Genomic DNA, 15,305 nt, shown 5'->3' with positions numbered 1-15,305 from the left:
CCATATAAAATAATCAACTTACAAATAAGTACTAATGTTGCTATGAAAAAAAATTCTAGATTTAATGAATTTCAAGTCTTGCCTTTGCTTATCTGGGCAAGACCAGACCAAAAATTAAATAAATAAATAAATAAATAAATAAATAAAATTCAGGGGTTTTATATGGCCTAGGGGCCATAAGATCCTAGCCTTGGTGTACTGGTATATTAATAACGGTAACTAACACACCTGATACATAGTTTAATAATCACCACAATGTAAGACACTTATTTTTACATATATTAATTCAACCAAGGTACTAGCTTCTAATTCTAATGCCGCCATTTTGGGGCAGATCATGCTGCTAATAGCTCAAGCAAGGTCATCATCCAAGTCATTTGCGGAACTTCTAAAACAGACTAAATTTATGTGAAATACCATTAAGCTTTAATGAGAGTTCTGGAGCAATTACTGAGTTGAAAGAAGGTGACCTCCACAATTGTCTAGTGAGCACCAATCAAACAAAAGCCGACTCACCGTTCTTCTTGTAGAACATGATTTCACCTTTGAATTCTGTTTTTTCTTCCAGTGACTTTTCTATTTGAAGCATCAGTTGCTCATTGGTTTCAACACCAAATAAAAATTTGCAGCTGCAACTCTTCTGCATGACTTCAGTTCGGGCAAATCCAGCAAGCTCACAGAAGCCATCAGAACAGTAGACTATGGGGAAACCCTTAGCCACCTGGGCATTGGCAAGGATGAAGTTGCTATCTGTAAGATAACAAGAAGACATCTGATATGAGATCTTTTTTTTGTTACATCACAATCTCATTAATAAGTTATGAGCACATGAGTTTAGATAAAAACACTTAGAGGGAGTCGGGCGGTAGTGCAGTGGGTAGTGCCCATGGCGTGAAGTGCAAGGACTGGCATAAGGATCCTGGTTCGAGCCCCCGGCTCCCCACCTGCAGGGGAGTCGCTTCACAGGCGGTGAAGCAGGTCTGCAAGTGTCTGTATTTCCCTCCTCCCTCTCTGTCTTACCCTCCTCTCTCCATTTTTCTCTGTCTTATCTAACAACAACACAGCAATAACTACAACAATAAAACAAGGGCAACAATAGGGAATATTTAAAAAAAAAAACACTTAGAATTCAGACCCTGATGGTCTGAAAAGGAAATACCACAAAATGTAAAATGGCATTGACCAGCAGAAATATGTATTCAATATTAAATTCTGGCTTCAACTTGCATTTGGACACAGAGCCATATATCTCGGCCTGACTTAAGGCACTTATGTAGCTGATAGTAAGATATGGTGACTTCTGACATGGCTTCTGACTGCAAGTTGAATCTTGCACTTTACAGAGAGGTGAATTTGAAGGAATTACTCCCACACTCTAAATAAAGCTCAGTTCCCTTACATTTGACCTCCAGAGGCAACCTTAGAGATACGGAGTTTGTTTAGAATGCACGCAAGCCAGGAATTAAGAAAGAAAAAGGAAGAGTGATAATAAAGAAGCTATAAAAATAAGTTTATTACTATGAACAACAGTGAAATCCCATCTCCCAAGGACTCCTGAAGTTTCTATGTAGACTGGAGCTCAAAAATTTACCACTAAGAGAGAAGTGAAGATCTTTATCTACCAACACATATTCATAGCTCACCAGTTAGGGCGTCAGTATGTTGGCTAAATATAAGTTTCAGGGTTTGCTCAGCAGCAAGATACTAAAAGTCACTGACAAACCAGGAAACTGTTGATGATGTCAATTTTGAGTCAAAGCAGTATTGGAAGAGGACCATGCACAGGTATGCTGAAGTACCACAATGATAAAATGATTAAATATTCCTACCAATTTGCTCCAAGTGGCTTTCTCTAGAAATAGGTACAGTTATCAGCTTTCTCATTTATGTTTGATGTCGGGAAATTGTGAGGATGTGGTTGAGCTTGGCAGGGCTTGACTTGGGGGGACATCCATCCGGACATCCATCTCTGTACTGAGCGGCTGAGCAAGGAGGGACAACCCCCCCCCACCAAGGTTTGCCTCATCTTATCAGACTCCCTGCCTCACCAAGCACCCTGATTCCTAGTACTATGGCCTGCTCCCTTATTATCTACATAATCATTGTTTTGCCTGAAATATCCCCACCCTTTCCATTCCTTTGATCTATCTTCTTTCTATCCTCAAGACCCTCCCTGCCTGCAGGGTATTATTAGTCCTACCAGTTAAAACCCTCGCAACAGTTGCTAAGGAAGTTCCTACCTTTCCCAGCCCCTTTTGCCTTTCTCCACCCCTTTCCTAGCCATTTCCGTTTCTAACTTGCCACTTCTGGTCTGACCTTTAAAAGCCTGGGCTCTCTGATCAATAAAGGATCGAATTGCCTCGCCACCACGAGCTCTGTTCCTGAGTCATCTCCCTCTCGTCACTGAGTGAGTAGCAGCACAGGCTGGCTCCAGTCGCATTCTCTCCAAACCAGAGAGTACATGCCCAGGAAGAGGTACCCCCATGCTAGCCCAACATTTAGTTTTTAAAATTTCATTTCATTGCCTTTATGTATTTGATAGATAATCAGAAATCCAGAGGGAAGGGGAAGGGAGAAAGGAGAGAGACAGAGAGACACGTGCAGCACTGTTTCACCACTTGTGAAGATTTCCCCCTGCAGGTGGGGACTGGGGGCTTGACCGTGGGTCCTTGCTCATTGTAACATGTGCACCCAACCAGGGGCGCCACCACCTGGTCCACTCTCTGATTTAACTTTAGGCAGATTAACATTTTGTATCTGGGAACGTGTGTGTGTGTGTGTGTGTGTGTGTGTGTGTGTGTGTGTGTGTGTGATCACATATATTTCTATATTTACAGACAAATATAATAGTTCACATATATATTTTTTTCATATGCCTACTGAACCTTCCAACATTTAAGACTAAACACCTTAAAGAAGGTTAGCAATAGAAAGACAATCTTGTATATAATATGGAAGGACAGATTCCATTTACTTCCCTATGGCCATCAGAAAAGGAGTAAAGATTTATTCTGTGTGCTTACTACAACATTTTAAAAAATCTTTTAAATATTTATTTATTTTCCCTTTTGTTGCCCTTGTTTTTTGTTGTTGCTCTAGTTATTGTTGTTGTTATTGATGTTGCCATTGTTAGGCAGGACAGAGAGAAATGAATAGAGGAGGGGAAGACATAATGGGGTAGAGAAAGACAGACACCTGTAGACCTGCTTCACTGCCTGCGGAGCGACTCCCCTGCAGGTGGGGAGCTGGGGGATTGAACCAGGATCTTTATGCCAGTCCTTGTGCTTTGTGCCACGTGTGCTTAACTCACTGTGCTACTGCCTGACTCCTACTACAATATCTTAACAGCATGTGTTGTACACTTTCTTTCTTTTTAAAAAAATGGAATACTACTCAGCTGTAAAAAATGGTGACTTCACCATTTTCAGCCGATCTTGGATGGACCTTGAAAAAATCATGTTGAGTGAAATAAGTCAGAAACAGAAGGATGAATATGGGATGATCTCACTCTCAGGCCGAAGTTGAAAAACAAGATTAGAAAAGAAAACACAAGTCGAACCTGAAATGGAATTGGAGTATTACACCAAAGTAAAAGACTCTGGGGTGGGTGGGTGGGTGGGGAGAATACAGGTCCATGAAAAATGATGAATGAAATAGTGGGGGTTGTATTGCTAAATGGGAATCTGGGGAATGTTATGCATGTAAAAAAAAAAAAAAGGAAGAAGAAGTAGAAATGCAAAGCAGAAATTGACTGAGTTTGGAGTATGGCACCAAAGTAAGAAAGCAGAAGTATACTAGAGTTTGCAGTGAGTACCTCCCTAATACTTCCTCTCCACTTTTCCAAGCTTTGGTCCATGATTGCTCAACAATTTGTTTGGCTTTGTATGTTAACTCTCTTTTCAGTCACCAGGTTCCAGGTGTAATCAGGATGCCGGCCAGACTTCCCTGGATTGAAGACACCACCAATGTGTCCTGGAGCTCAGCTTCCCCAGAGACCCATTCTACTAGGGAAAGAGAGAGGCAGACTGGGAGTATGGACCGACCAGTCAACGCCCATGTTCAGCGAGGAAGCAATTACAGAAGCCAGACCTTCTACCTTCTGCAACCCTCAATGACCCTGGGTCCATGCTCCCAGAGGGATAGAGAATGGGAAAGCTATCGGGGGAGGGGGTGGGATATGGAGATTGGGCGGTGGGAATTGTGTGGAGTTGTACCCCTCCTACCCTATGGTTTTGTTAATTAATCCTTTCTTAAATAAAAAAAAATAATAATAATAAAAAAAAAGTCAAAAAAAAATTTATTTATTTATTCCCTTTTGTTGCCCTTGTTGTTTTATTGTTGTAGTTATTATTGATGTCGTTGTTGTTGGATAGGACAAAGAGAAATGGAGAGAACAGGGGAAGACAGAGAGGGGGAAAGAAAGAGAGACACCTGCAGACCTGCTTCACCACTTGTGAAGCGACTCCCCTGCAGCTGGGGAGCCGGGGGCTTGAACCGGGCTGGTCTGCAAGGTCCAGCCGGGGGCTTGAACCGGGCTGGTCTGGTCCTTGTGCTTTGCGCCACCTGCACTTAACCCGCTGCGCTACCACCCGACTCCCACGTTGTACATTTTCATAGCCTACTAACTGCTAGCTGACAGAACCAAAGCCACTTTACACAATTTTGCCCCCAAAAGAGCTGTAACCCCAGATTATAAATTTTAGTGAGAACAGGTACATCCAGACTGGATGAGTCTTCTATTTCCTAGGTCACTGTCTGTGTGCAGAGAAAAGTAAAGACTTGGAATCCACACCAAGAAACCTTCAATGATACACTGTTTTGAAGGCAAGTGAGGGAATTAGATTACCCCAGACTACTACTCACATCTCTAGTAGTTTGCCAAGATATCTATTGACTCTTTACACTACATGTTGGACATTGTGTCAGCTGTAGAGATAAAAAAATGAAAATAAAAAAATAGCTACGTACTGTCACTGACCTTAAAGATGTAATTTTAAATTTGTGAAGTTCTCAACCAAATCCAGAGAAGACTGCCTTGTTATTGGTGTTACTATTTTAATCTCACCAACTCAACATCCCCTGATCATAATCTCTTCCACTCTCCACTCTAAATCTTTGATCAGTAGATTGCTTAGAAAAGATAAATGCATTACATGGAGAAGTGCACAAACATCCCGAAAGAGTTGCTAGTGGGTTTTCAGAAGTCTTTTCAGTCAACTGTTGACATTTACTAACTTCCTGGTACACACCAAGTGAGACTTTTCAACCACAAGCAAATCCTTGGGTGAGATAAAAGACAAATAACGTATAGCCTCTAACTCTAGGGTAGTACAATTTTATTCAAAGATTATATAAACAACAGAAACAGCACTAGACATACATAATGGAAAGTACCAAATTAATGGTCCTACTGAGATTTGAGAAATTAAAGATCCTGGACTTTGAAAGGGTTAGCTAGGAATAAGATAAAAATAGACGGGGATTATTTATCTGAAGCACGCAAAGATTAACAGCAGATGTCTGGATGGAGTAAGCTTAGAAGATAAACAGAAAAAACTAGAATTTGTTACAAAAGAATGACCAATATTACATTTTTTTCCCTAGAGACCTGTTTGTCTATTATTTAACTAGCTATGAGTTTCTTTTGCTCTTATCTATCTGGTGTACATTTTTCTGGCCTTCTTATTTTTGAATTTTCAAGGGATTTATGTTTTATAGTTCTATTTGGTACATGATGTACATTTAAGTTTTGCAAAACTGCAGTATGTCCTTAAGCTGAGACAAGTATATTTATTTTATTAGTGTTATTATATTGAATAGGGTTTTTTTTAGCAATGTAATTTGTATTTTGTCTTCATAGAATTTTATAATTTTCCTTTTCCATACTTAAAAGACGGAAAAAGATCATAGCTAAAAATTTATAACAGTATATAAAAAAACACTTATGGATCATTCACCCAGCAAAAACCTTTGTGTGCACCATACCAATTATATTTCCCCCTTTCATTAGGAAGAAATCCATAACTTAAACTTTTATAATAAACTTTCCTACTTATATAGTTTCTGCCACTGATCTATATATCCCAAGGCGATGCATTGTCTAGTCCATATTTTAAGCATACATTATGGTATTCCATTCTATATATTTCTTAGTGGCTTACTTCTTTCATTAATTTTCTTAACATTTTTATTACTGCTAGTAAGCACACATACAAAAAAAGAGAGAGAGAGAGAGAAGTCCTTCAGAGTAACAAAAAGTATCTGTGGAAAAAAAAAAAAACACTGCTAAATGATCCACAAAATTGCCTGATTCAAATAAGGGTTATAGTGTGTTTTTAGGGATAGTTAATACAAATACATTGCAAAAAACAAAGCAAAGGAGAAAAAAAAAATAGCACGTATTGGGCCCTTCTTGTTTATATCTAGCACCTGTCCTCAATATGTAATTGCATTTCAATTCCAAAGAGACTGCAGTGGCCGTGTCCCTCATAAAGCTTAGTGTGCAAGTTGCATGAAAAGTCCTTCTGCTTAGGAAAGTCGGCCTTCTTACACACTATCTACTTGGAAACATACGCTTCTCTGAATATCAGTCCTGGACTCTCCAAAGGAGAAATGTGACATTTATTTAGAATTATGTAAAACAAAGCCACTGCCACAGTGATTATGCTCAAAGATACTTAACCTTTTTTAAAAAACATTATTTATTTATTTTCCCTTTTATTTGCCTTTGGTTTTTTATTGTTGTTGTAGTTATTATTGTTGTTATTGCTGTCGTCGTTGTTGGATAGGACAGAGAGAAATGGAGAGAGGAGGGGAAGACAGAGAGGGGGAGAGAAAGACAGACACCTGCAGACCTGCTTCACCAGCAGGTGGGGAGCCGGGGGCTCGAACTGGGATCCTCACGCTTGTCCTTGCGCTCTGCTCCACGCACACTTAACCCGCTGCACTACCGCCTGACTCCTGATATTCAACCTTTTAAGTAATCAGTTAGGCCTGTGTGATATGCACCTGGCACAACTATTTTTCTGCTTGTTTACAGGTCATCTTTTTGTGTAACTTCAGTTTTTTATTTTAATATCTTTATTTATTTATTGGGTAGAGACAACCAGAAATCAAGAGGGAAGGGGGTCATGGAGAGAGAGACACCTGCAGCACTGCTTCACCACTCGCAAAGCTTTCCCTCTGCAGGCAGGGACTGGGGGGGGGGTCGAACCTGGGTCCTTGCGCACTGTAACATGTGCTCTCAACCAGGTGGGCCACCACCCTGCCCCTGTAACTTCAATTTTAAAGTACCAGTCAACAGTATGCTCTAAATGTGTTTACATACTAGGAAGTACCTTTCCATAAATATTTCCTTAGGGGAAAAATAGTCTGGAATGAATGAAACTGAAGAGAGAATCTCTGATCTCTGGGGCAAAGGAGATTCAGATCTTTTGGTCTGACATTCAAATTCAAGTTATCACCTTCTCATTCAAATGAAGACATAAAATTAGTTCTTAACTTCCCAGACACAAAAGTAAAGGGGATAGAAGCAGAAGGTATAGAAGATAAATAAAGGAAGTGAGGTACATTGATCTGCTCTTCATTATTTTTCATTCATGTGCATGCCCTGTTTCCATGAGAATACTAAAACCTGGAGAAATTGAATTTTCCATGCAAAATCCCAAGTTAAGAATTAAAAACTGGGGGCCAGGTGATGGTGCACCTGGTTAAGTACACATTTCATAACGTGCAATGACTCAGGTTCGGGCCCTCAGTCCCCACCTGCAGGAAGAAAGCTTCACAGATGGTGAAGAAATGCTGCTGGTCTCTCTCTCTCTGTCTGTCTGTCGTCTGTCTGTCTGTCTCTCTCTCTCTCCCTCTTTCCCCTCCCTCTCCATGTCTAGAGGTATCTATCCAATAAATAAATAAATAAAGATAATACAAAAAAGAATTAAAAACTTTTTAAATTAAAAAGAATTAAAAATGTTAACTTCTGTGGGTATTTAAAAAGTTAAATACCTGCAGACCTGCTTCACTACTTGTGAAGTGATCCCCTCCCCCCCCCCCACAGGTGGTGAGCAGGGGTCTTGAACCAGCATCCCTGAGCAGGTCCTTGTGCTTTATGCCATGTGCACTTAACCCGCTGTACTGTTGTCCCCCAAGCACAACTTCTCTGTGAACCTCCCCCCTGCAAGTGTGGAGCAGAAGCTTGAACTATGTGATAAATTTCCACCTCATGAAATGTTTCTGCAAAATGTGACTTTCCGCTTTAACAGGTCAGGGTAAGTTTTGGAAAAAACATTTTTTTTTAATTTCTCCCAAATCTTGGAGAAGCTAAATCTATAGATTTTTGTTTGTTTGTTTCAATTTGCCAAGTTTATTACTGGTGCTCAGTAACTACAGCACAAATCCACCAATCTAGGACGTCTTTTGTGTGGGGGGGGGGAGGGAAAGAGACAGAGATTGAGAGGAAAGGGCAAGCAGAGACAGACAGACACCTGCAGCATGACTTCACCACTAGGGAAGCTTCTCCCTGCAGGTGGGGATGTGGGGCCGCCTCCTTTGCTCTCCCCTGTATACCACATCTAGCCCCAAATGAGACAGATTTTTCTCAACAGAAATAACAGAAAATATTTTCTAAAAAAAAATCTAAGTGTCTCAGTAATATCTGTCATTGATTATTTCTTCCACTGTTGAAAATGTCAAAAATGTGAAAGCATATTTTTGGTTCTAAAATAATTTACATTTTTTATGGTCCACTCCAGAGTCTTGTGATCTGACCTTCTCAGTGCTTTTAACTGTATCTTATAATACTTCTAAAATTTTCCAATTAAAACAAGTTTTGTTTTTTTGGGGGGGGCTGAAGCCGGTAAATGTGTATTTCAAGAGGCCCCAAGCCACAGAACTAAGCTTCATGTTATTTCAAAATCTCATATTTAAGTGAAAACGCCATCAGAATACTGCATGGTACTGTGTATTCATGTTAGTAGGTGTGCTTTTGTTTTAGTATTGACCTTTCAAATTTTTAGCTCGATTGAAATTTCAGGAAGATGTGCTGTGCTGTGATTCTGCATAATGCTATTTAGTACAGCTCCACATAATACAGGTTTAGGGATCAAGAAAGGCGGAATGAATGGCTCGCGCTCTAGCGGGCCAGGAAGACCCAGACATTCCCCATAGCCCTAAATATTTCAAGACAACCAAGTGAGCACCTAGTTAAGAACTGTCCAAATGGTAAGCCCCGCAGACGTTCAGATCAAAGAAGTTCCTCATAAGACACTTAATGGTGATAAAAACAAACCCATATGCTGAGGGTAACTTCTGCCAATTATATGAAAATGGTGACTTTGATGGTCCCATTCTTGATTTTAAAAAAGACTGATATTCTCTTTCAAAGGCAATGCAGAGTGGGTTCACACCTTTGAACCTTCATTTTCTATTTACACAGCACAGAAAATAATCATTACCTTTTAGTATTCCATCATTTTTGTTTGTTTGATTCACACACACACACACACACACACACACACACACACACACACATGCACGCACGCAAACACACACACACGCTCCTACAAAGACACCACCATTCATTGTACTTTATGATATTGCTCATGGTCATCTCTAAAAACTACTTTATTCAAGGAGCTAGAATAGGAAAGTCTTTCAACTTTAAAATATTCAGATGATCTTTGCACTTCATATCGATTCCAGGGAGCTTAATTGCATCATTTTCAAGTATGATGACATCTTTATTAGGTTAATGGTACTGGCTGCAAGCTAAAGTGCTCAGCATGTTCTCTGCCAAAATTTAGGAACTGCTTGGGTTAGAGGGCTTTTCATCACATTATTTAAAATAAACAAACAAAAAAGATGAAAAATTCAGTGATTTTTGTAGTTCTTTGATTTACCCATCTTTTAGGGACATGCTTCAGATGGCTATATTGTTAATGTTGATCATTAATTTATAGTTTGGTTAAATAACATTTATTTATTTCATTTGTAGGAGAGAGAGAGAGGAGAGGGGAGGAGAGAAGAGGAAAGAAGAGGAGAGGAGAAAGGAAAAGAGGAAACCCAAACACCACAGCATTACAGCATCTGGACTTGAATCTAGAGCTTCAATCATACAAGTCTCATGCTCAGTCGTGACTTATTCCCCAGCCACCATAGTTTGATTTTCCAATTCAGACATTTTCCTTATTTACTACTGAAAAAGCAATTGAGAGAGAAAAGAGAAACACCACTTTGGCATATGTGGCTCCAGGGGCTAAACTCAGAGCCTCACACATTAAGTCTGCCACTAAGTCACACCACCATCCCTAATACAGGAGTCTTATGTTCACTCTCCTGGATAAATTATCAACTCAGACGGATGGATGTCAGATGGAGACTGTGACAAAGCAAAGCTCAAAGCTGGAATTCGACTTTTCTCATGTAACATGATCCTTTCATGTTACATCCAAGATAAACAAAAAGAGACATCTAGGTTGTTCCAAAGTTTAGCCTGTTATGATTCGTGCTGCTACCATCATCGGTGCACACAAGTCTCAGTAGAAATACTTTTGTTTCCTTTGGATAAATGTCCAGGAGAAAAACTCCTGGGTCATAGGGTAGATCTATTTCTATTGGTCTAAAAATTGGTAAAAACCTTCAGATAGCATTATAAAAGGATTCTTTTTTTCCCTCCCACAACCTAGCCAACATTTGTTGTTTCTGTCCTTTCTAACGTACGAAGAAGACTCGGTGATTTCAGTTATAGGTGAAACTAAAAAAAAAAAAAGGTAAAAACCAGGAAAAGAAAACACAAGCTGAAACTTCGAGGTACGAAGTACTGCCTCAAAGCAAAAGACTCGGGAAGGACCAGAGGGGATGGGCTGGTGGGGCCTCTGGAGTTCTGGTGCTTGACAGTAAAAAGGACTAGGTAGAGAAAGTGTTACAGGCACCATCATGGGGAGATGAAAAAATGATGCTTGTGTCAACAACTGTACTGTAAGCCACTAACCCAATAAAAATGACAAAAGAAAAAGCACTATAGAAGTAGCGATTCATGTCTGTGTATAACACTACTCTCTTAGTTTCGTTAGACCAATAAACAGAGATAAAGATAAACAAATGTGCTTCACTACCTTACCAAGGGGAATGGGGTCCAGGGCCACTACCTTAGCTCTTGGCTAGAACCCCCTTAAGCAGATAGATTCTTAAACCTCAGCCTAGACCTCCTGAGGTCTGAGAAGCTCTTTTAGAACATCCCAAGAAAGATCTACAAGAACGCGGTGACGGTAAATGATTGAGGGAGGGGGCCCAGAGGGCTAAGAAGGACATGAAACGGGAGTCTGATTTTCGTTGAATGACCCTTTTGAATGCATGTGTAGGTATGTAGGAGCGCATGGATGTGCTTTTGGACATCACACGTCAGTGGCTTCCCCGCTGCAGACCCATGTGTGTTCATTCAGATAGAGACAGACAGACAGAAGTTGACGGGAGACACACAGTGATGGCACTTCATCCAGAACCAGGGCAAAACGTCCCTGGTGGTGTCTAATCTGGACTCTGCCAGTAAGTTACTTCTTTGGCCCTGTAAACCCTGCAACTGTTTAATTTAGCACATCTGCATTTGCTTGTTCTTGTTTGGTTTTGTTTTGCCTCCAGGGTTCCTGCTGGGGCTTGGTGCCTGCACTATGAATCCATTGCTCCTGGCGGACACTTTGTTTCTGTTTTATTGGATAGGACAGAGAGAAATGGGAGAGAACAGGGGAGACGGAAAGACAGAGAGGGAGACAGAAAGATAGACACCTGCAGACCTGCTGTACTGCTTGTGAAGCGACACCCCTGTAGGTGAGGACCGGGGGGCTCGAACTGGGATCCTTGCACTCTTCCGTATGCCTCCTACTATCTGTGTTTACCCTGGTGAGCTACCGCCTGGCCCCCCACATCTGTCTATAATACTTATTCAAACATGTCTTATTAAAGTGTATTTTATTTAATCACCACTTCACCACATTCAATCATCTGAATGAATAAATAAAAATGACCTGATTAAAAACAGTAATCTTTGTGAAGTAAAAAAATCCAATAAATTTTAATATTTCCAATAGACAAAGTTAAAACTCATTAAGATAAAAAATTTAAGATGTAGTATGCCCTATCATAATTTTCTAGAGGTAAAATCATCAGGAAGCTTTAGGAATTTCACTTCTTTTTTTTTTTAATTTCACTTTTTGACAGTGTGATCTCAAATGCTGAGTAGTACAAATCTTTTTCAGGTATACTGTCTCAGAATTCTATAGATGTGATTCTTTTTGAAAGAATGATTTTTCACCATAACACAATTTAGCTCTTGCCTATCAAAACTACAGCTGAGAAAGTCCAGAAAAATCCCAAAGGCAATAATAACATTTGCTTGTTATTTTATCCATAATTGATTCCCAACAAACGCATTTGTAGTAATATTAAAATGTGACCCATTTTTCTGTTTTCCTCTTGGTAGGTTAACCTTTTTTGACAACATGGCCTTTCTTATTATCTGTAGTTGTTCAACCTGTACTTTCATCTGTATTTTGTCATTGGGATGCACACCCCAAGGGAAAGGAGTCAGAGTTGTTTTATTCATTTATATAGTTACAACTTTAGAGTTGTATCAGGTAGGTAGTAGGCGTCGAACAAATATTGTTAAGAAAAATAGTAAAGCAAAGCTGCAACCAACTAGTTTTTATTAGACCCACCAAAGGAGGGTAATTTGGTTTAGTTCTGAAGAGTCTATTGTTTCATTGTTTAACAAGAATCATTTATAACCAGGGCCTTTTATTTTAGATATAAAATCACATCCAGCTGCAGGAATCACCCCATGTTGTGATTTTTATCCTAACATGCTAATTTTATCAATAGTACCTTATTTTTCTTCACTTTTTTCCCCTCCTCCTCCTCCTCCTCCTCCTCCTCCTCCTCCTCCTCCTCCTCCTTCTTCTTCTTCTTTTTAAATAATGACTGACAAGATTGTGGAATAAGAAAGGTACAATTCCATACAATTCCCACCACCAGAGTTTTGTATTCCGTCCCTTCCACTGGAAGTTTCCTTACTCTTTATCCCTCTGGGAGTAGGGACTAAAGATCTTTATGGGTAGCAGAAGGTGGGAGGTTGGTCTTTTGAAATTGCTTCTACACTGGACATGGGTTGATCCATCCCCCCAGCCTGTTTCTGTCTTTCCCTAGTGGGGCAGGGCCCTGGGGAGGTGGGGTTCTAGGACACATTGGTGAGGTTGTGAGGTGGTGAGGTGGTGAGGTGGTGAGGCCAGGGAAGTCAGGTTGGCGTCACAGTAGCATCTGCAGCTTCTGGCACTTCGTCTGTCTTTTCAGCACCATCTTGCCGACTGTGTTTGTGTTATAATACTTCAACATGGTATCTCCTTGTCCCTTCCTCTACAGTTTCTCTCCTACTGGTCTGGAAACCCTACTCTCACTGGGAATTCATAGGTTTAAATCAGTTTTTGTGTGTGTGTGTGAAGAGCCGGCCAGATATTGTCTTCAAGAAACCAGCTTGACTGTACCTCTAACAGTATTACTTTCAGTAGCTTTCCACAGTAGGAGGAGAACATCTTATTTCTAATTTTAAATTTTTGTTTCTTTATTTATAGGGTGGTGAGAGATTGCCAGAGAGTCACTCTGCTACATGTAATAACAAGACTGAATTCTAAACCTCATGCTTAGGAGTGCAAAACCTTATCCACTACACCTCCTTCTGGACTGTGGGGAAAAAAAAACACATTAAGTAAAACCAGGAAGCTGTTATTAAATAATGTTTTTAAAAAAGTCCTTGCTCCAAGTTGTAAAATAAAAACCAACTCACCTCTACTCAGTGAAGAAGCCTCTGTGTACACACACACATCGAACACTCTGGACCCTGAGGCCACCAAGGGGTGCTCTGTAACTTTCTTTTTCTTCTCCCCCCAGTTTTGTTGCCCTTGTTGTTATTATTGTTATTGTTGCTATTGCTATTGTTGTTGGATAGGACAGAGAGAAATGGAGAGAGGAGGGAAGACAGAGAGGGGGAGAGAAAGACAGACACCTGCAGACCTGCTTCACTGATTGTGAAGTGACCCCCCCTGCAGGTGGGGAGCCAGGGGGCTCGAACCGGGATCCTTATGCTTTGTGCCACGTGCACTTAACCCACTGCGTCACTGCCCAGCTCTTGTTTTGTAATTTTCTAAGCCTGGATTCTGAATTTTATCCACTAACATAGTGAAACAGATACACACACACACACACACACACACACACACACACACACACACACACACATATTTATTTTTAACCATAAGCTCAGTTCTGGCTTATGACTGTGCTGGGTACTAAGCCTGGGACTTTGGAGCCTCAGGTATGAGAGTCTCTTTGTTTTTGTTCTTTGTTTGATTGTTTTTTTTTAATTTCCACATATATTTTATTATTTATTTATTAATTTTTATTTTTTTACCAGTGAATTAATATTGCTTTACAAAATTACAAAGTAACAGGGGTACAACTCCCCACCAGACTTTTGAATCCCCAATCCCTCCACTGTAAACTACAGCAGTTCTCTTAAGGTTGTAGCTATGGGTCATTATTATTTCTACAACTGTCTGTCTATATTTGTCCATCCCCCACCCCCATGGTCCCATGCTCTATTTGCATAACCATTATGCTATCTTCCCCCATCTCACTGCCCTAGTGAGAGACTTGCTCCAAACACTGTCTAAGAACTAGGTCTGAGGCAAACATCTCTGAATTTACATATCTATTATTCTATATTTTCATATTTATAATTCCTGTTGCTTCCCACACCTCCTCTCCCAAAATCAAAGTCTGAATCATAGGCCAACTTCCTAGGAATGTCAAGATGTTCACCTGTTTTTATGAAGAACAAAGGAGGAGAAAACTTAGGCCTCTCTATACCTACCCCTGTGAATCAGCATGGAGGGATGATTGAAAAGCAAGTCCTGATCCCCGCCTTGCCCTAGCAGGGCGCCTCAGGGTACAAAGGGTCAGGGCTTTGCCTAGTGCCTTGGCAATTCTGGAGGGCGAGGTTTTCTTTCTTTCTTTCTTTCTTTCTTTCTTTCTTTCTTTCTTTCTTTCTTTCTTAAATTTTTAAAATTATCTTTATTTATTTATTGGGTAGAGACAGCCAGAAATCAAGAGGGAAGGGGAAGATAGGAGGAAGAGAGACAAAGAGACACCTGCAGCCCCGCTTCACCACTCGTGAAGCTTTTCCCCTGCAGGTGGGGGCCGGGGACTCGAACCTGAGTCCTTGGGCACTGTGACATGTGTAACCAGCTGCAAAATTTTCAAGCACA

At 40.4% G+C, this 15,305-nt stretch overlaps 1 protein-coding gene across 1 annotated transcript in view; it reads right to left on the bottom strand.

Annotated features, from left to right (window-relative positions):
• KCNH8 (potassium voltage-gated channel subfamily H member 8) overlaps positions 1–15,305 on the bottom strand; it is a 402,367-nt gene that overhangs the window by 260,292 nt on the left and 126,770 nt on the right. The window contains exon 2 of the mRNA XM_007529685.3: positions 517–750. Coding sequence (XP_007529747.2) covers positions 517–750 — 234 coding nt within the window. The remainder of the gene's footprint in view (positions 1–516; positions 751–15,305) is intronic.

This window comes from Erinaceus europaeus, chromosome 21 (genome assembly GCF_950295315.1).
Source record: "Erinaceus europaeus chromosome 21, mEriEur2.1, whole genome shotgun sequence".
NCBI lineage: Eukaryota > Metazoa > Chordata > Mammalia > Eulipotyphla > Erinaceidae > Erinaceus > Erinaceus europaeus.
This window is presented reverse-complemented; position numbering and strand designations above follow the sequence as displayed.